The sequence below is a fragment of the Ovis canadensis genome, chromosome 3 (genome assembly GCF_042477335.2).
Source record: "Ovis canadensis isolate MfBH-ARS-UI-01 breed Bighorn chromosome 3, ARS-UI_OviCan_v2, whole genome shotgun sequence".
In the NCBI taxonomy this organism is placed as follows: Eukaryota; Metazoa; Chordata; class Mammalia; order Artiodactyla; family Bovidae; genus Ovis; species Ovis canadensis.
In genome coordinates, this window is record NC_091247.1 from 4,543,699 (window position 1) to 4,568,393 (window position 24,695).

The window sequence follows — 24,695 nt, forward strand, 5'->3', positions numbered from 1 at the left end:
TGTGTGGGTTTATCTCTGTCTGGGCTTTCTATTTTGTTCCATTGATCTGTATTTGTGTCAGTACCATACTGTCTTGATGACTAGCTTTGTAGCATAGTCTGAAGTCAGGCAGGTTGATTCCTCCAGGTCCATTTTTCTTTTTCTAGATTGCTTTGGCTATTCAAGGTCTTTTTGTATTTCCATACAAATTTTGAAATTATTTGTTCTAGTTCTGTGAGAAAATACTGTTGGTATCTTGATAGGGATTACATTGACTCTATAGATTGTTTTGGGTAGTATACTCATTTTCATTATATTGATTCTTCCACACCATGAACATGGTATATTTCTCCATCTATTTGTGTCATCTTTGATTTTTTCCATCAGTGTTTTATACTTTTCTATATAAAAGTCTTATTTCTTTAGGTAAATTTATTCCTAAGTATTTTATTCTTATTGTTGCAGTGGTGAATGGGATTGTTTCCTTAATTTCTCTTTCTGTTTTCTGATTGTTGGTGTATAGGAATGCACGGGATTCTTGTGTATTAATTTTATATCCTGCATCTTTACTATATTCATTGATTAGCTCTAGTAATTTTCTGGTTGTGTCTTTAGGGTTTTCTATGTAGAGGATCATGTCATCTGCAAACTGAGAGTTTTACTTCTTTTCCAATCTGGATTCCCTTTATTTCTTTTTCTTCTCTGATTAGTGTGGCTAGGACTTCGAAAACTACGTTGAATAGTAGTGGTGAGAGTGGGCTTTCTTGTCTTTTTCCTGATTTTAGAGGAAATGCTTTCAGTTTTTCACCATTGAGGATACTGTTTGCTGTGGGTTTGTCATATATGGCTTTTACGTTGAGGTATGTTCCTGCTATGCCTGCTTTCTGGAGTTTTTATTATTAATGGATGTTGAATTTTGTAAAAGGCTTTCTCTGTATCTGTTGAGATAATCATATGGTTTTTGTCTTTCAGTTTGTTAATATATGGTATATCACATTGATGGATTTGTGAGTATTGAACAGTCCTTGCATCCCTGGGATAAAGCCCCCTTGGTCGTGATGTATGATCTTTTTAATATGTTGTTGGATTCTGTTTGCTAGAATTTTGTTGAGGACATTTGCATCTATGTTCATCAGTGATACTGGGCTATAGTATTCTTTTTTTGTGGCACCTTTGTCTGATTTTGTTATTTGGGTGATGCCAAATTCAGACTTAAACTGAAGAAAGTAGGGAAAACCAGTGGAAGTGAGGAATAGATTTAAGGGCCTAGATCTGATAGATAGAGTGCCTGATGAACTATGGATGGAGGTTCGTGACATTGTACAGGAGACAGGGATCAAGACCATCCCCATGGAAAAGAAATGCAAAAAGGCAAAATGGCTGTCTGGGGAGGCCTTTCAAGTAGCTGTGAAAAGAAGTGAAAAACAGAGGAGAAAAGGAAAGATACAAGCATCTGAATGCAGAGTTCCAAAAGCAAGGAGAGATAAGAAAGCCTTCTTCAGTGATGAATGCAAAGAAATAGAGGAAAACAACAGAATGGGAAAGACCAGAGATCTCTTCAAGAAAATTTGAGATACCGAGGGAACATTTCCTGCAAAGATGGGCTCAATAAAGGACAGAAATGGTATAGACCTAACAGAAGCAGAAGATGTTAAGAAGAGGTGGCAAGAATACACAGAAGAACTGTACAAAAAAGATCTTCAAGACCCGGAAAATCACGATGATGTGATCACTCACCTAGAGCCAGACATCCTGGAATGTGAAGTCAAGTGGGCCTTAGAAAACATCACTACGAACAAAGCTAATGGAGATGATGGCATTCCCGTTGAGCTATTTCAAATCCTGAAAGATGATGCTGTGAAAGTGCTGCACTCAATATGCCAGCAAGTTTGGAAAACTCAGCAGTGGCCACAGGACTGGAAAAGATCAGTTTTCATTCCAATCCCAAAGAAAGGCAATGCCAAAGAATGCTCAAACTACCACACAATGGCACTCATCTCACATGCTAGTAAAATAATGCTCAAAATTCTCCAAGCCAGGCTTCAGCAGTACATGAACCATGAACTTCCAGATGTTCAAGCTGGTTTTAGAAAAGGCAGAGGAACTAGAGATTAAATTGCCAACATCCGCAGGATCATGGAGAAAGGAAGAGAGTTCAGAAAAACATCTATTTCTGCTTTATTGACTATGCCAAAGCCTTTGGCTATGTGGATCGCAATACACTGGAAAATTCTTCAAGAGATGGGAATACCAGATCACTTGATCTGCCTCTTGAGAAACCTGTATGCAGGTCAGGAAGCAACAGTTAGAACTGGACATGGAACAACAAACAGACTGGTTCCAAATAGGAAAAGGAGTACGTCAAGGCTGTATCTTGTCACCCTGCTTATTTAACTTATATGCAGAGTACATCACGAGAAACGCTGGGCTGGAAGAAGCGCAAGCTGCAATCAAGATTGCTGGGAGAAATATCAAGAACCTCAGATATGCAGATGACTCCACCCTTATGGCAGAAAGTGAAGAACTAAAAAGTCTCTTGATGAAAGTGAAACACGAGAGTGAAAAAGTTGGCTCAAAGCTCAGCATTCAGAAAACAAAGATCATGGCATCTGGTCCCATCACTTCATGGGAAATAGATGGGGAAACAGTGGAAACAGTGTCAGACTTTTTCTTTTTTGGGGGCTCCAAAATCACTGCAGATGGTGATTGCAGCCATGAAATTAAAAGATGCTTACTCTTGGAAGAAAAGTTATGACCAACCTAGATAGTACATTCAAAAGCAGAGACATTACTTTACCAACAAAGGCCCATCTAGTCAAGGCTATGGTTTTTCCACTGGTCCTATATGGATGTGAGAGTTGGACAGTGAAGAAAGCTGAGCACTGAAGAATTGATGCTTTTGAAGTGTGGTGTTGGAGAATACTCTTGAGAGTCCCTTCGACTGCGAGGAGATCCAACCAGTCCATCCTAAAGGAGATCAGTCCTGGGTGTTCATTGGAAGGACTGATACTAAAGCTGAAACTCCAATACTTTGGCCACCTCATGCAAAGAGTTGACTCATTGGAAAAGACTCTGATGCTGGGAGGGAGGAGGAGAAGGGGACGACAGAGGATGAGATGGCTGGATGGCATCACCAACTTGATGGACCTGAGTTTGAGTGAACTTCGGGAGTTGGTTTTGGACAGGGAGGCCTGGCGTGCTGCAATTCATTGGATCTCAAAGAGTCGGACACAACTGAGCGACTGAACTGAACTGATAGAATGAGTTTGAGAGTTTACCCTCATCTCTGCAATTTTCTGGAAGAGTTTGAATGGGATGGGTGTTAGCACTTCTCTAAATTTTTGCTAAAATTTACCTGTGGGGTAGGGGGGGGATTTACCTGTGAAGCCAGGTTCTGCACTTTGGTATGTTGGAAGATTTTTTATTGCAGTTTTGATTTCTGTGCCTGTGATTGGTCTGTTAAGCTTTTCTGTTTCTTCCTGCTTCAGTTTTGGAAGGTTATAATTTTCTAATTGTCCATTTCTTCCAAGTTGTTCATTTTACTGGTATATAATTGCTAATAGCAGTCTCTTAGATCTTTTGTATTTCTGTGTGGTCTGTTGTGACTTCACCATTTTCATTTCTAATTTTATGGAATTGATTCTTTTTTTTCCTTGATGAGTCTGGCTAAAGGTTTGTCTGTTTTATTTATCGTCTCAAAAAACCAGCTTTTACTTTTATTGATTTTTGCTATAGTCTCCTTCGTTTCTTTTTCACTTTATTTCTGCTCTGATTTCATGATTTCTTTCCTTCTACTAACTTCAGGATCCTTTTCACTTTTTCTAGTTGCTTTAGGTGTAAGTTAGGTTGTTTATTTGACGTTCCTCTTGTTTCTTGAGGTAGGCTTGGATTGCTTTGAGCCTACCTCTTAGCACTGCTTTTACTGAACCCCATAGATTTTGGAAAATTATTGCAAATTTTAGATTTAAATGAAGAAAGTAGGGAAAACCACTGGACCATTCATGTCTGACCTAAATCAAATCCCTTGTGATTATACACTGGAAGTGATAAATAGATTCAAGGGATTAAATGTGATAGAATGCCTGAAGAACTATGGATGGAAGTTCGTAACATTGTACAGGAGGCAGTGATTAAGACCATCTCCAAGAAAAAGAAATGCAAAAAGGCAAAATGGTAGTCTGAGAAGGCCTTAACAAATATCTGTGAAAAGAGAAGCTGAAGGCAAAGGAGAAAGGAAAGATATACCCATTTGAATGCAGAGTTCAAAGAAGAACAAGGAGAGACGAGAGCCTTCCTCAGTGATCAATGCAAAGAAATAGAGGAAAACAATAGAATGAGAAAGACTAGAGGTCTCAAGAAAATTAGAGCTTCCAAGGGAACATTTCATGCAAAGATGGGCACAATAAAGGGCAGAAATGGTATGGACCTAACAGAAGCAGAAGATATTAAGATGAAGTGGCAACAATACACAGAAGAACTTTACAAAAAAGATATTCATGACTCAGATAACCACAATGGTGTGATCACTCACCTAGAGCCAGACATCCTGGAATGCGAAGTCAAGTGGGCCTTAGGAAGCCTCACTACAAACAAAGCTAGTGGAGGTGATGGAATTCCAGTTGAGCTGTCTCAAATCCTAAAAGATGATGCTATGAAAGTGCTGCACTCAATATGCCAGCAAATTTGGAAAACTCAGTAGTGGCCACATAACAGGCAAAGGTCAGTTTTCATTCCAATGCCAAAGAAAGGCAGTGCCAAAAAATGTTCAAACTACCACACAATTGCACTCATCTCACATGCTAGCAAAGTAATGCTCAAAATTCTCCAAGCCAGGCTTCAACAGTACATGAACTGTGAACTTCCAGATGTTCAAGCTGGCTTTAGAAAAGGCAGAGGAACCAGAGATCAAATTGCCAACATCCACTGGATTATCGAAAAAGCAAGAGAGTTCCAGAAAAACATCTATTTCTGCTTTATTGACTATGCCAAAGCCTTTGACTGTGGATCACACAAACTGGAATATTCTTTGAGATGGAAATACCAGACCACCTGACCTGACTCCTGAGAAATATGTGTGCAAGTCAAAAAGCAACAGAACTGGACATGGCACCACAGGCTGGTTCCAAATCAGGAAAGGAGTACATCAAGGCTGTATACTGTCACCCTTCTTACTTAACTTGCAGAGTACATTATGCGAAATGCCAGGCTGGATGAAGTACAAGCTGGAATCAAGGTTGCTGGGAGAAATATCAATAACCTCGGATACGCAGATGACACCACCCTTATTGCAGAAAGTGGAGAACTAAAGAGCCTCTCGATGAAAGTGAAAGAGGAGAGTGAAAATGCTAGTTTAAAAGTCGACATTCAGAAAATGAAGATCATGGCATCCGGTCCCATCACTTCATGGCAAATAGGTGGGCAAACAATGGAAACAGTGGGAGACTTGGTTTTTTGGGTTCCAGAATCACTGCAGATGTTGATTGTAGCCTTGAAATTAAAAGATGCTTGCTTTTTTGGAAGAAAAGCTATGAGCAACCTAGACAGCATATTAGAAAACAGAGACATTACTTTGCAAACAAAGGTCCATCTAGTCAAAGCTATGTTTTTTCCAGGAGTCATGTGTGGATGTGAGACCATAAAGAAAGCTGAGTGCCAAAGGATTGATGCTTTTGAACTGTGGTATTGAAGACTCATTAGAGTCCCTTGGACTTGAAGGAGATCCAACCAGTCCATCCTAAAGGAAATCAGTCCTGAATACTCACTGGACAGACTGATGCTGAAGCTCTAGTACTTTGGCCACCTGATGCGAAGAACAGACTCACTAGAAGAGACCCTGATGTTAGGAAAGATTGAAGGCAGGAGAAGAAGGTGATGACAGAGGATGAGATGTTTGGATGGCATCACTGACTTGATGAACATGAGTTTGAGCAAGCTCCAGGAGTTGGTGATGGATAACGAGGCCTGGTGTGCTGCTGTCCGTGGGGCTGCAGAGAGTCGGACACAACTGAGCAACTGAGCTAATAGGTTTGGGATTGTCTTATTTTCATTTGTTTCTATGCATATTTTGATTTCCTTTTTGATTTCTCTGTTGATCTGGTTATTCAGAAGCATGTTGTTCAGCCTCCATGTTTGTATTTTTAATAGTTTTTTTCCCTGTAGTTGACATCTAATCTTAATATATTGTGATCAGGAAAGATGCTTGAAATGATTTCAGTTATTAAAAATTTCAGTTCAGTCTCTTAGTTGTGTCTGACTCTTTGTGACTGCATGAATTGCAGCACACCAGGCCTCCCTGTCCATCACCAACTCCCAGAGTTCACTCAAACTCAGGTCCATTGAGTTGGTGATGCCATCCAGCCATCTCATCCTCTGTTGTCCCGTTCTCCTCCTGCCCCCAGTCCCTCCCAGCATCAGTCTTTTCCAATGAATCAACTCTTCGTATGAGGTAGCCAAGTTTTACTAGAGTTTCAGCTTTAGTATCAGTCCTTCCAATGAACACCCAGGACTGATCTCCTTTAGGATGGACTGGTTGGATCTCCTTGCAGTCCAAGGGACTCTCAAGAGTCTTCTCCAACACCACAGTTCAAAAGCATCAATTCTTCGGTGCTCAGCTTTCTTCACCGTCCAACTCTCACATCCATACATGACTACTGGAAAAACCATAGCCTTACTAGACGGACCTTTGTTGGCAGGTGTTTTTTCATGTTTTTGTCTCTGGCCAACCCATGGTTTGGGTAGCTATCTCATATGAGCTCCTCAGATTGTCTTCAGGACATTCAGGCCCGGTCCTTACCCTAAGGACCAGTGATGCAGCCTGTGCCTCCCTGCACAGTCCCCAGTCACTGGTGGCAGACTTAAGCGTCTGTGCCACTTCTCCATCTCTGCTTATAGTGTGGTTAGGCACATATTCTCTGGGGTTTTTTTTTTTTTTTTCTTGCCCTTCCAGTTATGTTGCCCTCTGAGATTCCAAAACTCCCCATAGAGAGGCATGTGAGAGGGTTTCCTACTGTTGGAAACTTCTTCACGATTCCCTCCTCAGGACGGTCTCCGTCCCTAAATCTTTTGTCCCTGAATTGTCTTATATTTTGCCCTACCTCCTTTCAAAGAGATTGGGCTGCCTTTCTGGATGCCTGATGTCTTCCACCAGTGTTCAGAAGTTGTTTTGTGGAAGTTGCTTAACATTCAAATGATCTTCTCATAAATTTGTGGGGAGAGAGTGGTCTCCCTGTCCTATTCCTCTGCCTTCTTGGGACTACTCCTCTTTTCATTTTTTTAATGGGTAGGTGGTATAAGTCAGTGAAGTGAAAGTGTTAGTTGCTCAGTCCTCTCGTGACTCTTTGGATCCGATGAACACTTAGCAGCTCCTCTGTCTATGGAATTCTCCAGACAGGAATACTGGAGTGGGTAACCCTTCCTTGCTCTAGGGAATCTTCCTGACCTGAACCTTAGTCTCCTGCATTGCAGGTAGATTCTTTACCACCTGAGCTACCAGGGAAGCCCCCAAAGTCAGTAAGGAGAAGTATATTTTTTAGTGATAGTAACCAAAATGAAACATATAATTTTAAATGTGTGGCTGTGAATATTTAGTTTATTACATATATCTGATGGAAAATGAACACAGACCATAGAGATATGTATAATACTACGAAGAGGAGAGGGGATGATTACTTACGAACCTACTGAAAAAACTCGGACGTGTACAGAATTCTCTAGCTATGAACCTAAGTAGTGTCTTTATGCTAAAACTGATGTTTCAAGGCAGTTACCTCTGCCTGGAACGTGAAAGGGGAGTCACAGAAGGCCCAGCTTGTGCCTCAACAAAGAAGCTCCACCTTCTCCTTTCCAACAGAGGGTAGTTGACAGAGATACTGATGTATTTATAGCAAAACTCCGCAAAAGCAATGTTTTAAACATCTCACACTCTGTGTGCTCATGTTCCTGTATCATAAAAGCCACTTAAAAGTCACTAAGCCATGTTTAGTGAGTCTTTAAATAAATCTAATATGTGGTGTTAGTACTTCTCTAAACTTGTGAATTTTTATACTCAGGAAAAGGCTTTCTAGAAGGATCACTGCATGCAGTATATTTTGTTGATAATAAGATACAGAGCACACGGTTCATTTTTCTTTTCCTGTAGGTTTTATGGGAATTAGAAACCTTACGTCTCATAAATCACTTTGAAAGATCCATGAAGGCAGAAATTGGAGATGATGATGAGTTATATATAGTAGACAACAATGGAGAGGCACAGCTGTTCGACTTCACTGGCCAAGACTTTGAAAATAAGCTTCGAGTTCCTCTTCTTGAAATACTGAAATATCCATATTTGCTTTTACATGAGCATGTCAGTGAGTATCTTGGGTGTTTTCACAGTTGTATCAGTTTTATTTTAAGAATTGTAAGAATTTTGGTTATCTGTATTGAAAAATCTGTTCCTTAAATGTGTAATTAGGGTACTTGGTATTTTTTCCAAACATAGTAAAGTGAATTACACAGTGAATACCATATGTATACCACATAGATGATTCTACAGTTGTTAACATGTAACTCTACTTGCTTTATCTGTCCATTTATTCATCTGTTCATTCATTTAATTTTCATTCTTGGAATCTGTCTTTAGCAGGGTTTTCAGACCTGGCACTGTTGACATTTTGAACTGGATAATTCTTGGTGGGTGGGCCTGTAGGATGTTACAGGAACATCCCTGACCTCTTTCCACTAGATGTCAGTAGTGGCTTTCTCTCCCTTCTGCCCTGGTTGTGACCACCAAAAATGTCTTTGCTGTTAAGTCACTTCAGTCGTGTCCAACTCTGTGCGACCCCATAGACAGCAGCCCACCAGACTCCCCCGCGCCTGGGATTCTCCAGGCAAGAACACTGGAGTGGGTTGCCATTTCCTTCTCCAGTGCATGAAAGTAAAAAGTGAAAGTGAAGTCGCTCAGTTGTGTCCGACTCTTAGCGACCCCATGGACCGCAGCCTACCAGGCTCCTCCATACATAGGATTATCCAGGCAAGAGTGCTGGAGTGGGGTGCCATTGCCTTCTTTGAAAAATGTCCCTGGATAGTGTCAAATGTCCCATGGGAGTTAGGGGGTGGGGCCAGACAGAGGCAAAATTGCCAGATTCAGAACCACTGGTCTGTAGTAGTTTTTAGTAATTACTATGACATAGCATATTATAACTGCCTAGATTTTGGTCCTTTGTATTTGAATTTCTTAATAAAAGTCTCTTGAAGACATTTTTCTGATCTGTCAAATCTAACAAAACAATAGTACCTTTAGGTACCTACTACTGTATCTAGGCCATGTTCAGATTTTTCCAGTAGTTGCAGAATTGTTTTGGCAGATTTATTTAAATTAGGGTGCAGTCAAGGACTTTGCATTGGTTCCATTTAGTTTGTGTTTCTTACGTCTTTTAATCCAGAATCATTCACATACACGCACACACATTTTTTTTATTTGCCATAACTTTTGCTGAGACCAGGAGGTTGCCCTGTAGAATAATGCACTTCCTAGATTTTTTGATCGCTATCTTGTCATGTTATTTAACTTATTTCTCTATTCTGTTTCAGTATACTGAAAAGTAGATCTAAAGATTTACTAGAGAAATCAGTTCTTTCTAAATAAATTCAAAACAGATTTTTAAACTCTTTAATAAGCCACTTTTCAAGCATTTATTAAACAGTACCATATCCAGAAAAGTATATGTTTAGTTTTTCATAAATTAAACACACTTGTGTACCTGGCATCCAGGTCAAGAAACAAAAAAAAAACATCAACACCCCAGGAGCTCTTCTCCTACTTTTCCAGTCATTATTCCTCTTCCCCAAAGTTAACCACTGTCACTGTGATATTCTTTTGAGGCTTGATGAGTTGGCTCATCTGATAGGATGCATGTGTAAGTCTGTTCAGTACACTTCTGGAAGTAATGAAATTTCCAAAAAGCAGTGGGATTAGGATAGTGCTGGCACAGATAGACTGATGGATGGGAACAGTGTAGAGAGTCGAGAAGGAAACCAGGTATATTTGGGGAATTTAGTGTTTGATGATGATAGTATTTCAACCAGTGGAGGAAATGGGGTACTCAGTAACTCAGAGTAGGACAAAATAGCCATTTGTGGATAAAGTTGTTACCACTCTGATACAAAATGAAGTCCACATGGGGTCAACATGTAAAATACTAATGGGATTGGACTATAACCCTACTTCCAAGAAGATGCCCTCTGGAGATAATTATGCTCTGTGTGAAAGAAGATGTTTATACTAGTAAAGTCAGTCAGTCATAGGACTATATTATGAATTACATGATGACTACTATATATATATCGCAGACTTTCATGACTACCATATATATAACACAGTCTTTCAGAAGATTGAATATTGCTCCTACATTTATACAGTTTTTTGCCTCAGTTTTAAAAAAAATGAGAAACTTTTCATTTACTTACAGAGTAACTGAAGGAGCAAGACAGATTTAGGGAATCTCATTAAGCTGATAAGTTTTGTCTTACATTTACTGCTTTATTTTTTCTATTTAGATGAATTATGTGTTGAAGCACTTTGCCGGATGGAACAAGCTAATTGCTCCTTTCAAGTTTTTGACAAACATCCAGGGATCTATTTATTTTTGGTTCATCCCAATGAAATGGTAAGTGTCAGTGACATGCAGTAGAAGAGGATATCTTCTTTTGTACCAATAGATGACTGACTAGAAATTTTGGTGTGTACTTTGTGTAAAATATTTGCCAAAATTATTCTTTTGTTGTAAAGTTACTGCAGTTAAGGAGAGAGTGCTTTAGTGGGGGTGGGGGGCCCAAAGAAGAAGAGATTTAAGAGAGTAGGGAATCCGACTGATAGGTGATGCTCCAATTTGAAAGCCAAGGGGATGATTCAGACTTCTTTTAATATGTTGATCTGAGCCAATGAAGGACTTTTCTCTGTTGCTTTTCTTGCCAGCCTGCCCCACTCCAAGCACGTGGAAATACCACTTAAAACATTTAAAATTTGTTAGTGAATGAGGTTTTTAAAAGGTAATGGCGTATGGGGAGGACAAGATTAATTACTAGGTGCTGGACAGAAGGAGGAACTTAAGAATCAGAGCAGTAGGTAGAACAGAAACAGAGAGCAACCCCAGAGTTTTGGAACCTGACGTTGAGCTGATGGCTGGGGTTTGCAGATTTATCACATGCGGTGAGACAGCAGGTGCTGTGGGTCTGTATATGTTGGCCTCTTGAGTTACAGTGTTAAGAAAAAAGCTGTGTAGGGCAGTTCTGCTGATGGAGGGCCAGTAAAGAGCCTGTAAGTGGCAAAGAACATGGTAATGGTGTTTCAAGAAAAATGATGATGAATTTCAGTCTCTTCCATGCCAAACCCTAACAATGATAGAAAAAATTCAAAACAGAGGAATTTGAAAAGCTGTAATCACACAATTCAAGAAGTAAATGTTCCTTTGAACCAGTAAGGGAGCATAAGCACAAGGTGATGAGCAGTGGAAACTTGTAGGCCTGGCTGGCAGTAGGTAGCAAGGGATTGAGTTTATGCAGGATAACAGGAATTACAAGTATACTCGATGCTAGGGTAGACCCAGAGTCAAGGCCTCTGCTTAAATGAGATGGGGCCTGCCTTGCTGTGAAAGAAGGTTGACAGAAATTACCACCAGTAGCTGTCCAGGACTGGCTTTCTTAAAGCTGGAAATGAGTAGAGGAAGCTGGTCCAGCTGAGCAACCAGGATCTGGTCCTGCCATTGCAGGCTTCAGGACTGAGTCTGCAGAGCCAGGAGTGACTGGATTCTTCACTATAAGCTTATTTTACAGGTGAGGAAACTGAGTCAGGAGACTTATCCACAGTTATACATTCTAGTTTGTGGTGACTGGGATTTGTGTACAGGCAACCTGACCCCGGTGATAGAAGCAAGGTCCCATGCTATAAAGAGCAGTGTTGCATAGGAACCTGGACTGTCAGGTCCATGAATCAAGGCAAATTGGAAGTGGTCAAACAAGAGATGGCAAGAGAGAACGTAGACATGCTAGGAATCAGTGAACTAAAATGGACTGGAATGGGTGAATTTAACTCAGATGACCATTATATCTACTACTGCGGCAGGAATCCCTCAGAAGAAATGGAGTAGCCATCATGGTCAACAAGAGAGTCCGAAATGCAGTACTTGGATGCAGTCTCAAAAATGACAGAATGATCTCTGTTTGTCTCCAAGGCAGACTATTCAATATCACAGTTATCCAAGTCTGTGCCCCAATCAGTAATGCTGAAGAAGCTGAAGTTGACGGTTTTATGAAGACCTATAAGACCTTTTAGAACTAACACCCAAAAAAGATGTCCTTTTCATTATACGGGACTGGAATGCAAAAGTAGGAAGTCAAGAAAGACCTGGAGTAACAGGCAAATTTGGCCTTGGAATGCAGAATGAAGCAGGGCAAAGACTAATAGAGTTTTGCCAAGAAAATGCACTGGTCATAGCAAACACCCTCTTCCAACAACACAAGAGAAGACTTTACACATGGACATCACCAGATGGTCACAGCGAAATGAGATTGATTATATTCTTTGCAGCCAAAGATGGAGAAGCTCTATAGAGTCAGCAAAAACAAGACCAAAAACAAGATCTGACTGTGGCTCAGATCATGAACTCCTTATTACCAAATTCAGACTCAAATTGAAAAAAATAGGGAAAACCACTAGACCATTCAGGTTATGACCTAAATCAAATTCCTTATGATTATACAGTGGAAGTGAGAAATAGATTTAAGGGCCTAGATCTGATAGAGTGCCCAGTGAACTATGGACGGAGGTTCGTGACATTGTACAGGAGACAGGGATCAAGACCATGCCCATTGAAAAAAAAATGCAAAAAAGCAAAATGGCTGTCTGGGGAGGCCTTACAAATAGCTGTGAAAAGAAGAGAAGCGAAAAGCCAAGGCGAAAAGGAAAGATACAAGCATCTGAATGCAGAGTTCCAAAGAATAGCAAGAAGAGATAAGAAAGCCTTCTTCAGGGATCAGTGCAAAGAAATAGAGGAAAAGAACAGAATGGGAAAGACTAGAGATCTCTTCAAGAAAATTAGAGATACCAAGGGAACATTTCATGCAAAGATGGGCTCGATAAAGGACAGATATGGTCTGGACCTAACAGAAGCAGAAGATGTTAAGAAGAGGTGGCAAGAATACACAGAAGAACTGTACAAAAAAGATCTTCACGACCCAGATAATCACGATGGTGTGATCATTCACCTAGAGCCAGACATCCTGGAATGTGAAGTCAAGTGGGCCTTAGAAAGTATCACTACGAACAAAGCTGGTGGAGGTGATGGAATTCCAGTTGAGCTATTTCAAATCCTGAAAGATGACGCTGTGAAAGTGCTGCACTCAATATGCCAGCAAGTTTGGAAAACTCAGCAGTGGCCACAGGACTGGAAAAGATCAGTTTCCATTCCAATCCCAAAGAAAGGCAATGCCAAAGAATGCTCAAACTACCACACAATGGCACTCATCTCACATGCTAGTAAAGTAATGCTCAAAATTCTCCAAGCAGGCTTCAGCAATATGTGAACTGTGAACTTCCAGATGTTCAAGCTGGTTTTAGAAAAGGCAGAGGGACCAGAGATCAAATTGCCAACATCCACTGGATCATGGAAAAAGCAAGAGAGTTCCAGAAAAACATCTATTTCTGCTTTATTGACTATGCCAAAGCCTTTGACTGTGTGGATCACAATAAACTATGGAAAATTCTTCAAGAGATGGGAATACCAGACCACCTGACCTGCCTCTTGAGAAATCTGTATGCAGGTCAAGAAGCAACAGTTAGAACTGGACAGGGAACAACAGACTGGTTCCAAATAGGAAAAGGAGTACGTCAAGGCTGTATATTGTCACCCCGCTTATTTAACTTATATGCAGAGTACATCATGAGAAATACAGGACTGGAAGAAGCACAAGCTGGAATTAAGTTTGTGGGGAGAAATATCAATAACCTGAGATATGCAGATGACACCACCCTTATGGCAGAAAGTGAAGAGGAACTAAAGAGCCTCTTGATGAAAGTGAAAGAGGAGAGTAAATAAGTTGGCCTAAAGCTCAGCATTCAGAAAATGAAGATCATGGCATCCGGTCTCATCACTTCATGGGAAATAGATGGGGAAACAGTGGAAACAGTGTCAGACTTTATTTTGGGGGGCTCCAAAATAACTGCAGATGGTGACTGCAGCCATGAAATTAAAAGATGCTTACTCCTTGGAAGAAAAGTTATGACCAACCTAAATAGCATATTCAAAAGCAGAGACATAACTTTGCCAACAAAGGTCTGTCTAATCAAGGCTATGGTTTATTCTGTGGTCATGTATGGATGTGAGAGTTGGACTGTGAAGAAGGCTGAGTGCTGAAGAATTGATGCTTTTGAACTGTGGTGTTGGAGAAGACTCTTGAGAGCCCCTTGGACTGCAAGGAGATCCAACCAGTCCATTCTCAAGGAGATCAGCCCTGGAATTTCTTTGGAAGGACTGATGCTAAAGCTGAAACTCCAATACTTTGGCCACCTCATGTGAAGAGTTGACTCATTAGAAAGGACTCTGATGCTGGGAGGGATTGGGGGCAGGAGGAGAAGGGGATGGATGACAGGATGAGATGGCTGGATGGCATCACTGACTCGATGGACATGAGTCTGAGTGAACTCCGGGAGTTGGTGTTGGACAGGGATGCCTGGCGTGCTGCGATTCATGGGGTCGCAAGGAATCGGACACGACTGAGCGACTGAACTGAACATGACCCCATAAAGTAGGCTGTGGGAGAGGGCTCATGTTGGGTGGTCATACACCTAGGTGTGCATTCTGGGTGGATCATTCGCCAACTGTGGGACTTTGGGCAAGCCCCTCACCTATTGGGATTCCCTGGTGGCTCAGCTGGTAAAAAATCTGCCTGCAGTGCAGGATACTTGGGTTTGAATCCTGGTTGGGGAAGATCACTTGGAGAAGGGAATGGCAACCCACTCCAGTAGTCTTGTCTGGAAAATCCCATGGATGGAGGGGCCTGATAGGCTGCAGTCCATGGGGTCACTAAGAGTCGGACACGATTGAGCGACTTCACTTTCACTTTTCACTTTCATGCATTGGAGAAGGAAATGGCAACCCACTCCAGTGTTCTTGCCTGGAGAATCTCAGGGGCCGGGGAGCCTGGTGGGCTGCTGTCTATGGGGTCGCACAGAGTCGGACATGACTGAAGCGACTTAGCAGCAGCAGCAGCAGCAGCAATGAGGCTATAGGCTCTATGGCAGGGCTATTGGCAGCCTACCTCCAAGAGTATTTATTCCATGATGTGCCTCCCAGGTCTGCTGCTCCCAGTGCCCCTGCCGACCCATGCTTTCACTGTTCTGTTCTGTGTTGTGAAGTCGCTCAGTTGTGTCCAACTGTTTGCGACCCCATGGACTGTACTGGAGACCCTCAAACATGCAAGGCAGGTCTGGCCCAATCTCTTGCGGGGGTCACTGCTCCTTTCCCCTGGGTCCTGGTACACACGGCCTTTTTTTTTTGTGGTCTTCAAGAGTTCTGTTTCTCCCAAGTCTTTGCCAAATGCCAAGGTTGGGAAGGCTGATGTGGGGCCTAGAACCTTTGCAACAGTGAGAGAACTTCTTCGGTATTAATTGTTCTCCAGTTTGTGGGTTGTCACCTGGTGAGATTGGGATTTGATTTTAACGTGTCTGCAGCCCTCCTGCCATAACGTTGCCACTTCTCCTTTGTCCTAGAAGTTCTTACAAGACCTTCTAGAACTAACACCCAAAAAAGATAACCTTTTCATCACAGGAGACTGGAATATAAAAGTAGGAAGTCAAGAAAACCTGGAGTAACAGGCAAGTTTCATCTTGGAGTACTAAATGAAGCAGGACAAAGGCTAACAGTTTGGGCAAGAGAACACACTGGTCATAGCAAACACCCTCTTCTAACAACACAAGAAACTACTCTACACTTGGAAATCACGAGATGGTCAGTACCAAAATCATATTGATGATAAACATGTCAGCAAATTTGGAAAACTCACCAGTGGCCACAGGACTGGAAAAGGTCAGTTTTCATTCCAGTCCCAAAGAAAGGCAATGCCAAAGAATGCTCAAACTACCACACAATTGCACTCATCTACACGCTAGTAAAGTAACGCTCAAAATTCTCCAAGCCAGGCTTCAGCAATACATGAACCGTGAACTTCCAGATGTTCAAGCTGGTTTTAGAAAAGACAGAGGAACCAGAGATCAAATTGCTAAATCCGCTGGATCATGGAAGAAGCAAGAGAGTTCCAGAAAAACATCTATTTCTGCTTTATTGACTATGCCAAAGCCTTTGGCAATGTGGATCATAATAAATTGTGGAAAATTCTTCAAGAGATGGGAATACCAGACCACCTGACCTGCCCCTTGAGAAACCCATATGCAGGTCAGGAAGCAGGTTAGAGCTGGACATGGAACAACAAACAGACTGGTTCCAAATAGGAAAAGGAGTACATCAAGGCTGTATATTCTCACCCTGTTTATTTAACATATATGCAGAGTACATTAATGAGAAACACAGGGCTGGAGGAAGCACAAGCTGGAATCAAGATTGTGGGGAGAAATATCAAGAACCTCAGATATGCAGATGATACCACCCTTGTGGCAGAAAGTGAAGAACAGCTAAAGAGCCTCTTGATGAAATTGAAAGAGGAGAGTGAAAAAGTTGGCTTAAAGCTCAACATTCAGAAAACAAAGATCATGGCATCTGGTCCCATCACCTCATGGGAAATAGATGGGGAAACAGTGTCAGACTTTATTTTTCTGGGCTCTGAAATCACTGCAGTTGGTCATTGCAGCCATGAAATTAAAAGACGCTTTCTACTTGGAAGGTAAGTTATGACCAACCTAGACAGCATATTGAAAAGCAGAGACATTACTTTGACAACAAAGGTCTGTCTAGTCAAGGTTATGGTTTTTCCAGTAGTCCTATATGGATGTGAGAGTTGGAGTATAAGGAAAGCTGAGCGCTGAGAAATTAATGCTTTTGAACTGTGGTGTTGGAGAAGACTCTCGAGAGTCCCTTGGACTGCAAGGAGATCCAATCAGTCCATCCTAAAGGAAATCAGTCCTGGGTGTTCATTGGAGGGACTGATGTTGAAGCTAAAACTCCAATACTTTGGCCACCTCATGCGGAGAGCTGAGTCATTTGGAAAGACCCTGATGCTGGGTAAGTTTGAGAGCAGGAGGAGAAGGGGATGACAGAATGAGATGGTTGAATGGCATCACCGACACAATGGACATGGGTTTGGGTGGACTCCAGGAGTTGGTGATGGATCGGGAAGCCTGGCGTCCTGTGGTCCATGTGGTCGCCAAGAGTTGGACACAACTGAGTGACTGAACTGAACTGATATATATTCCTTGCTGCTGAGGATGCAGAAGCTCTTTACAGTCAGCAAAAACAAGACCTGGAGTTTACTGTGGCTCAGATCATGACTCCTTATTCCAAAACTCAGGCTTAAATTGAATAAAGTAGCGGAAACCACTTGGCCATTCAGATATAGTGGTTATGATGATACAGTAGAGGTGATGAATAGATTCAAGGGATTAGATCTGTTAGACGGAAAAACTATGGAAGAAGGTTTGTAACATTGTGTAGGAAGTAGTGACTAAAACCATCCCAAAGAAAAATGCAAGAAGGCAAAGTGGGTTTCTGGGGAGACCTTTACAGATAGCTGAGAAAAGAAGTGAAAGGCGAAGGAGAAAAGGAAAGATAAACCTAGCTGAATGCAGAGTTTCAGAAAACATTCAGGAGATAAGAGTCTTAAGTGAAAAGTGCAAGGAAATAGAGAAAAACAATAGAATGGGAAAGACTAGAGATCTTCAAGAAAATTGGAGATACCAAGGGAAAATTTGATGCAAGGATGGGCACAATAAAGGACAAAAACAGCAAGGACCTGACTTTAGCAGAAGAAATTAAGAAGAGGTGGCAAGAATACACAGAAGAACTATACAAAAAATGTCTTAATGACCCAGATAACCACAATGGTGTGATCACTCAGAAATAGACATCCTGGAGTATGAAACAAGTGGGTCTTAGGAGGCATCACTATAAACAAAGCTAGTGAAGGTGATGGAATTCCAGCTAAACTATTTAAAATTGTAAAAGATGATTCTGTAAAAGTGCTGTACTGAATATGTCAGCAAATTTGGAAAACTCAGCAGTAGTCACAGAACTGAGAAATGTCACTTTTCATTGCAGTGCCAAAGAAAGTAAGTGAAAGTGAAGTCACTCAGTCGTGTGCAACTCTTTGCGACCCCATGGACTGTACCCTACCAGGCTTCTCCCTCCATGGAATTCTCCAGGCAAGAGTACTGGAGTGGATTGCCATTTCCTTCTCCAGGGGATCTTCCCGACTCAGGGATCGAACCTGGGTCTCCTGCATTCCAGGCAGACGCTTTAACCTCTGAGCCACCAGGGAAGCAGGGCAATGCCAAAGAATGTTCAAACTACTGTACAGTTGAGCTTATTTCATATGTTGGCAAAGTAAAGCTCAAAATGCTTCAAGTTAGGCTTCAGCAGTATGTGAACTTGAGAACTTCCAGATAGATGAACAAGCTGGTTTAAAAAAGGCAGAAACCAGAGGTCAAATTGCCAGCATTCATTGGATCAAAACATCTGCTTCATTGACTAGGCTAAAGCCTTTGTGTGGATCACAGCAAACTGGAAAATTCTTAAAACGGATGGGAATACCAGACCACCTTGTCTTGTGAGAAACCTGTATGCAAGTCAAGAAGCAACAGTTAGAACCAGACATGAAACAACAGACTGGTTCAAAATTGAGAAAGGAGTACATCAAGGCTGATATTATCACTCTGCTTATCTAACTTATATTCAGAGTATATCATGCAAAATGTTCAACTGGATGAATCAGAAACTGGAGTACGTCAAGGCTGTATATTGTCACCCTGCTTATTTAACTTATATGCAGAGTACATCACGAGAAATGCTGGGCTGGAAGAAGCACCAGCAGGAATCAAGATTGCCAAGAGAAATATCAATAACTTCAGGCATGCAGATGACACCACCCTATGGCAGAAAGTGAAGAGGAACTAAAGAGCCTCTTGATGAAAGTGAGAGAGGAGAGTGAAAAAGTTGGCTTCAAGGTCAACATTCAGAAAACGAAGATCATGGCATCTGGTCCCATCACTTCATGAGAAATAGATGGGGACACGGTGGAAACAGTGTCAGACTTTCTTTTTTGGGGCTCCAAAATCACTGCAGATGGTGATTGCAGCCATGAAATTAAAAGACGTTTACTCCTTGGAAGGAAAGTTATGATCAACCTAGATAGCATATTGAAAAGCAGAGACATTACTTTGACAACAAAGGTCCATCTAGTCAAGGCTATGGTTTTTCCAGTGGTCCTGTATCGATGTGAGAGTTGGACTGTGAAGAAAGCTGAGTGCCGAAGAATTGATGCTTTTGAACTGTGGTGTTGGAGAAGACTCTTGAGAATCCCTTGGACTGCAAGGAGATCCAACCAGTCCATTCTAAAGGAGATCAGTCCTGGGTGTTTTTTGGAAGGACTGATGCTAAAGCTGAAACTCCAATACTTTGGCTACCTCATGTGAAGTGTTGACTCATTGGAAAAGACTGATGCTGGGAGGGATTGAGGGCAGGAGGAGAAGGGGACGACAGAGGATGAGATGGCTGGATGACATGGACATGAGTTTGAGTGAACTCTGGGAGTTGGTGATGGACAGGGAGGCCTGGTGTGCTGTGACTCATGGGGTCGCAGAGTCGGATGTGACTGAGCAACTGAACTGAAGAAGTATCAACAGCCTCAGATATGCAGATGATACCAATCTGATGGCAGTAAGCGAAGAGGAACCAAGAGCCTCTTTGATGAAAGAGGAGTGCAAAAGTTGGCTCAAAACTCAGCATTCAGAAAACTAAGGTCATGGCACCTGGTCTCATCACTTCGTGGCAATTAGATGGAGGAAAATGTGGAAACAGTGACACATTTCATTTTCTTGGACTCTAAAATCACTGTGGATGGTGACTGCAGCCATCAAATTAAAAGACACTTAACCCCTTGGAAGAAAAGCTGTAACAATCCTAGATAATGTTTTAAGAAGCAGAGATATCACTTTGCTGACAAAAGTCTGTGTAATCAAAGGTATAGTTTTTCCAGTGTCAGATAACGGATATGAGAGTTGGACCATAAAGAAGGCTGAGTGCAGAAGAGTTGCTGCTTTCAAATTGTGCTGGTGAAGACTCGAGAGTCCCTTAGACAGCAAAGAGATCAAACTAGTCAATCTTACAGGAAATCAGCCCTAAATACTCATTGGAAGGAGTGATGTTGAAACTGAAGCTTCAATACTTTGGCCACCTGATGCGAAGAGCCAACTGACTCATTGGAAAAGACCCTGATGCTGGGAAAGATTGAGGGCAGGAGAAGAGGGCAACAGAGAATGAGATGGTTGGATAGCATCATTGAGTCAGTAGACATGAGTTTGTGCGAACTCTGCGAGATAGTGAAGAACAGGGAAACCTGATGTGCTGTAGTCCATGGGGTTGCAGGGTTGGACATTACTTAGTGACTGAATAACAGCATGGTGCATTTGTCTCCTTTGATTTGCTGTAGTCCATGGGGTTGCAGGGTTGGACATTACTTAGTGACTGAACCAACAGCATGGTGCATTTGTTTCCTTTGATTTGGAACATTTCCCCAGCCTTGTGTTTTTTTGTTTTTTGTTTTTTGGCTGCTCTGGTTCAAAATCACTGCAGATGACTGCAGCCATGAAATAAAAAGACGCTTACTCCTTGGAAGGAAAGTTATGATCAACCTAGATAGCATATTGAAAAGCAGAGACATTACTTTGCCAACAAAGGGTCTATCTAGTCAAGGCTGTGGTTTTTCCAGTAGTCATGTATGGATGTGAGAGTTGGACAGTGAAGAAAGCTGAGCGCCGAAGAATTGATGCTTTTGAACTGGTGTTGGAGAAGACTCTTGAGAGTCCCTTGGACTGCAAGGAGATCCAACCAGTCTATCCTAAAAGAGATCAGTCCTGGGTGTTCATTGGAAGGAGTGATACTGAAGCTGAAACTCCAATACTTTGGCCTCTTCATGCGAAGAGTAGACTCATTGGAAAAGACCCTGATGCTGGGAAGGATTGGGGGCAGGAGGAGAAGGGGACGACAGAGGATGAGATGGCTGGATGGTATCACCAACTCGATGGACATGGGTTTGGGTAGACTCCGGGAGTTGGTGATGGACAGGGAGGCCTGGTGTGCTGCTGTCCATGGAGTCGCAAAGAGTCGAACATGACTGAGCGACTGAACTGAACTGAATGATTCTTCCTTCAGCCAGTTTTTCTAAGACTGCAAAGTAATTTCAGCCCCAGCACTTTACACAATTACTAGTCAGCACTTGACGTGGATTATACTGTAATCAAGAGCCATTTTCCCTTCTCCCGTTTATTCATCTAGTTTGTTATTAGTATAGACTCAGTGATTCCTTTGTTTTTTTTTTTGGTAGCTTAAAGGTATGTTGACATAGAGCTCATTCTTTTGTCCATTAGTTCTGTGTTTTTCAAACTTTTCTGCCCATAGTCAATAAGTGTTGATAAAAATGGTTTTCATTGAGTTAACACATGTATATGCATATGTGACCTTTCACATATGCATATACATATATCAGCATTTCACAAAATAACTTTACAATGAAGGATGCACACTGTTTTATTTAGTTTTTAAGGTTGGTTATGGTCACTAAGTTAAATTTGTATCTCAGAATTCTGAGTTTTAAAATCACTGTCCTGTGCTGTATTGCCATGTAGAGGTGACCTTTGATTTCTTCTCTTTTCATTGTTTCTTTCCTTTTTTAAACTTTGTAATATGGAACATTACAAACATACAGAAGTAGATAATCAGCATTTAATCCATAAAATGTTAGTATGTGTCTCTAAAAGGTAAGGGTTTTAAAAAAATATATCAAGATACCAATAATAGTTACTTAATATCATGTTTCTAGTTAGTGTTTAAGTGAATGGAAATGGTTATCCTAAATGCTTTACTGGAGTTAGTTTGTTCAAATCAGGATCAAATACAGTTCACACGTTGCATTACAATTTGACCCTTGAACAACATGGGTTTGAACTCTGAATTCACTTATATGCAGATTGTTTTTAATGCATTGACTTCCCAGGTGGCTTATTGGTAAAGACCTGCCAAGCAGGAGACATGGGTTTGATCCTTGGGACCGGAACGTCCTGGAGGAGGAAATGGCAACCTACTTCAGTATTCGAAATCACATGGACAGAGGAGCCTGGCAGGCTACAATCCATGGGGTCACAAAAGAGTCAAACATTACTGAGTGACTCAGAAATAACAGTTTAGTAATATACTGTTCAAGGTTAATTGAATCCATGGAATAGAATCTTGGATATGGAAGGACTGGTGACTAAGTTATATTCGGATTATATTGGTATATTCAACTATGCAGAAAGTCAGTGCTCTAACCCCTGTGTGTTGTTCAGAATTTGATTGTAATTAGTGTCTTGTGTTTTTTATTTTTCAGTCATCACCTCCTTTTGGTTTAAAATGTCTTTGAAAATCATATGTTTTTACTGAAGTACTTTATTCTGTATGATGGTTTTTCTTCCTCCAGTTTTTTTGAGATATAATGGACATATAGCACTGTACAGTTTTAAGGTGTATAGCATGGTGATTTTTAAAAGATTCTGACATATAAGGGTATATCTTGTATCTTTTAAAACCTGTAAAGAATTCCTTGGAGAAGGCAGTGGCACCCTACCCCAGTACTGTTGCTTGGAATATCCCATGGACGGAGGAGCCTAGTAGGCTGTAGTCCATGGGGTCGCTAAGAGTCGGATACGACTGAGTGACCTCACTTTCACTTTTCATTTTCATGCGTTGGAGAAGGAAATGGCAACCCACTCCAGTGTTCTTGCCTGGAGAATCCCAGGGGCGGGGGAGCCTGGTAGGCTGCCGTCTATGAGGTCGCACAGAGTCGGACATGACTGAAGTGACTTAGCAGCAGCAGCAGCGAATTCCTATTTTAAATAGATTCTTGCTGTATATAGACAGTTGTTCACTGAATGAAGTAACTGAATGAATGTGTTGTGCTTTTAGGTTCGGCGTTGGGCTATCCTGACTGCAAGAAACTTGGGGAAAGTGGATAGAGATGATTACTATGACTTACAGGAGGTTTTGACTTGCCTTTTTAAAGTTATTGAGTTGGGACTTTTAGAAAACCCAGACATTTATACTTCTTCTGTCCTTGAGAAGGGTAAACTGGTTCTTCTGCCTTCACACATGTATGATACTGCCAACTACAAAAACTATTGGTTAGGTGAGTATTGTTGCTATACAAATAGCAATTAGTATTTTCCAGTAGTGTTTTTTTTTAAGCCTACAGTAATCTGGCACTTTTATTTATTTTTTAATTGGCAGATAGTTGCTTTATATTGTGTTAGTTTTTGCCAGACATCGACGTGATCCAGTAGTTCTTACAGTTATCCAGCAAAAGTCGTCTCATTTGGTAACCTGATCGGAATTGCTAAATAAGAGATTTCGTAGTTTCCAGTTCTTGTTCTGTCATTAAATTGACCATTACAACATCTCTTTTTAAACACTTTTTATCATAGAAATCATCTGTTTAACAAGTATCTTTTGAAATATGGCAAGTAGATCTTTTATTTAAGGCATTATTAAATGTAACAAAATATTATCATAGCAGCTGACTTTAATAGATTTTGATCTATTGGAAAAAGGAGGTTTCATACTTCTTTTCCTAGCTGTAAAATATTTCCTGGCAGAAAGAGATTAACTTTGGTTTTCAACAAATTCTATACTGAACTTAAAATAGTTCTGTCCTATTCATTGATTCAGAGTCTTGGTCATGTGTATATTTGGCAGTGATTGGTACGTGAAATATGATGATCTTAAAACTTAAGGGATTTTCAATTTTATGAGATTAAATTGTGTGTAGTCATTTGGGAAATTGCTTTTTAACAAAGTTTGTAGTGTTTTCCCTTTTATTCAGTCTAAAATTCTGTTCTTGGGAGCAGTTGTATGTGAATGTCTCAGACTTTAGTGTCTAAGGCACTGGATTATATTTTGCTTCATCTTACTGCCATGTTATTATTCTGCCAACTAAACCAGAGAAGACTTGAGAACAGCATTAGTGTCATCAGTTCAAGCAAACTATATGTGGTCTTACAGGTATTTGCATGCTGCTTACCATTCTTGAGGAGCAAGCCATGGATTCACTGTTGTTGGGCTCAGATAAACAGAATGATTTTATGCAGTCAATACTTCATACCATGGAGAGGCAATCAAATGGTAATAAACTTTATTTGCTGAATTTTGTGATGGTGGTGCACTTTAAAATTACTAGAGTCACTAAGAATTTGGATGTATGATATGGAGGAAAGAATGAACACTTTATGGTTTTTGTCACGTTCAGAATGTTAAATTGGAAAGGATCTTTAGAGTTTAACTCAGCACCTTATTTTCATAAGAGACTGAAGCCCAGAGGTGTTAACTTTCTCACATTGCAATACCCAATTAGTAGTAGAATGAAGAGTAGTCTAGAACCCAAAGGAGGTGAATGTCTAATAATGTGATAGTAAATGTATGCAGAAAGATTCTGCTGTCCCATACCTCACTTTTGCTTGGTTTTTCATTTCACTTCGGTTTTCTGTG

The 24,695-nt window shown here is 41.0% G+C and overlaps 1 protein-coding gene and 1 non-coding gene across 5 annotated transcripts in view; one reads left to right on the forward strand and one right to left on the reverse strand.

The window, feature by feature from the left end:
- The window catches only part of SETX (senataxin), an 85,750-nt gene that overhangs the window by 11,274 nt on the left and 49,781 nt on the right, over window positions 1-24,695 (forward strand). For 3 of the 4 annotated variants that reach the window (XM_069579996.1, XM_069579995.1, XM_069579994.1), the window contains 4 exons: window positions 8,117-8,327; window positions 10,516-10,625; window positions 23,121-23,340; window positions 24,213-24,332. In XM_069579996.1, coding sequence (XP_069436097.1) covers window positions 8,117-8,327; window positions 10,516-10,625; window positions 23,121-23,340; window positions 24,213-24,332 — 661 coding nt within the window. Of the gene's footprint in view, window positions 1-5,591; window positions 8,328-10,515; window positions 10,626-23,120; window positions 23,341-24,212; window positions 24,333-24,695 lie in introns of all 4 variants that reach the window. The other variant, XM_069579997.1, reaches the window with a different exon arrangement.
- TRNAS-GGA (transfer RNA serine (anticodon GGA)) lies at window positions 18,369-18,441 on the reverse strand. The gene has a single exon. It is a non-coding gene; the product is annotated as a tRNA-Ser (tRNA).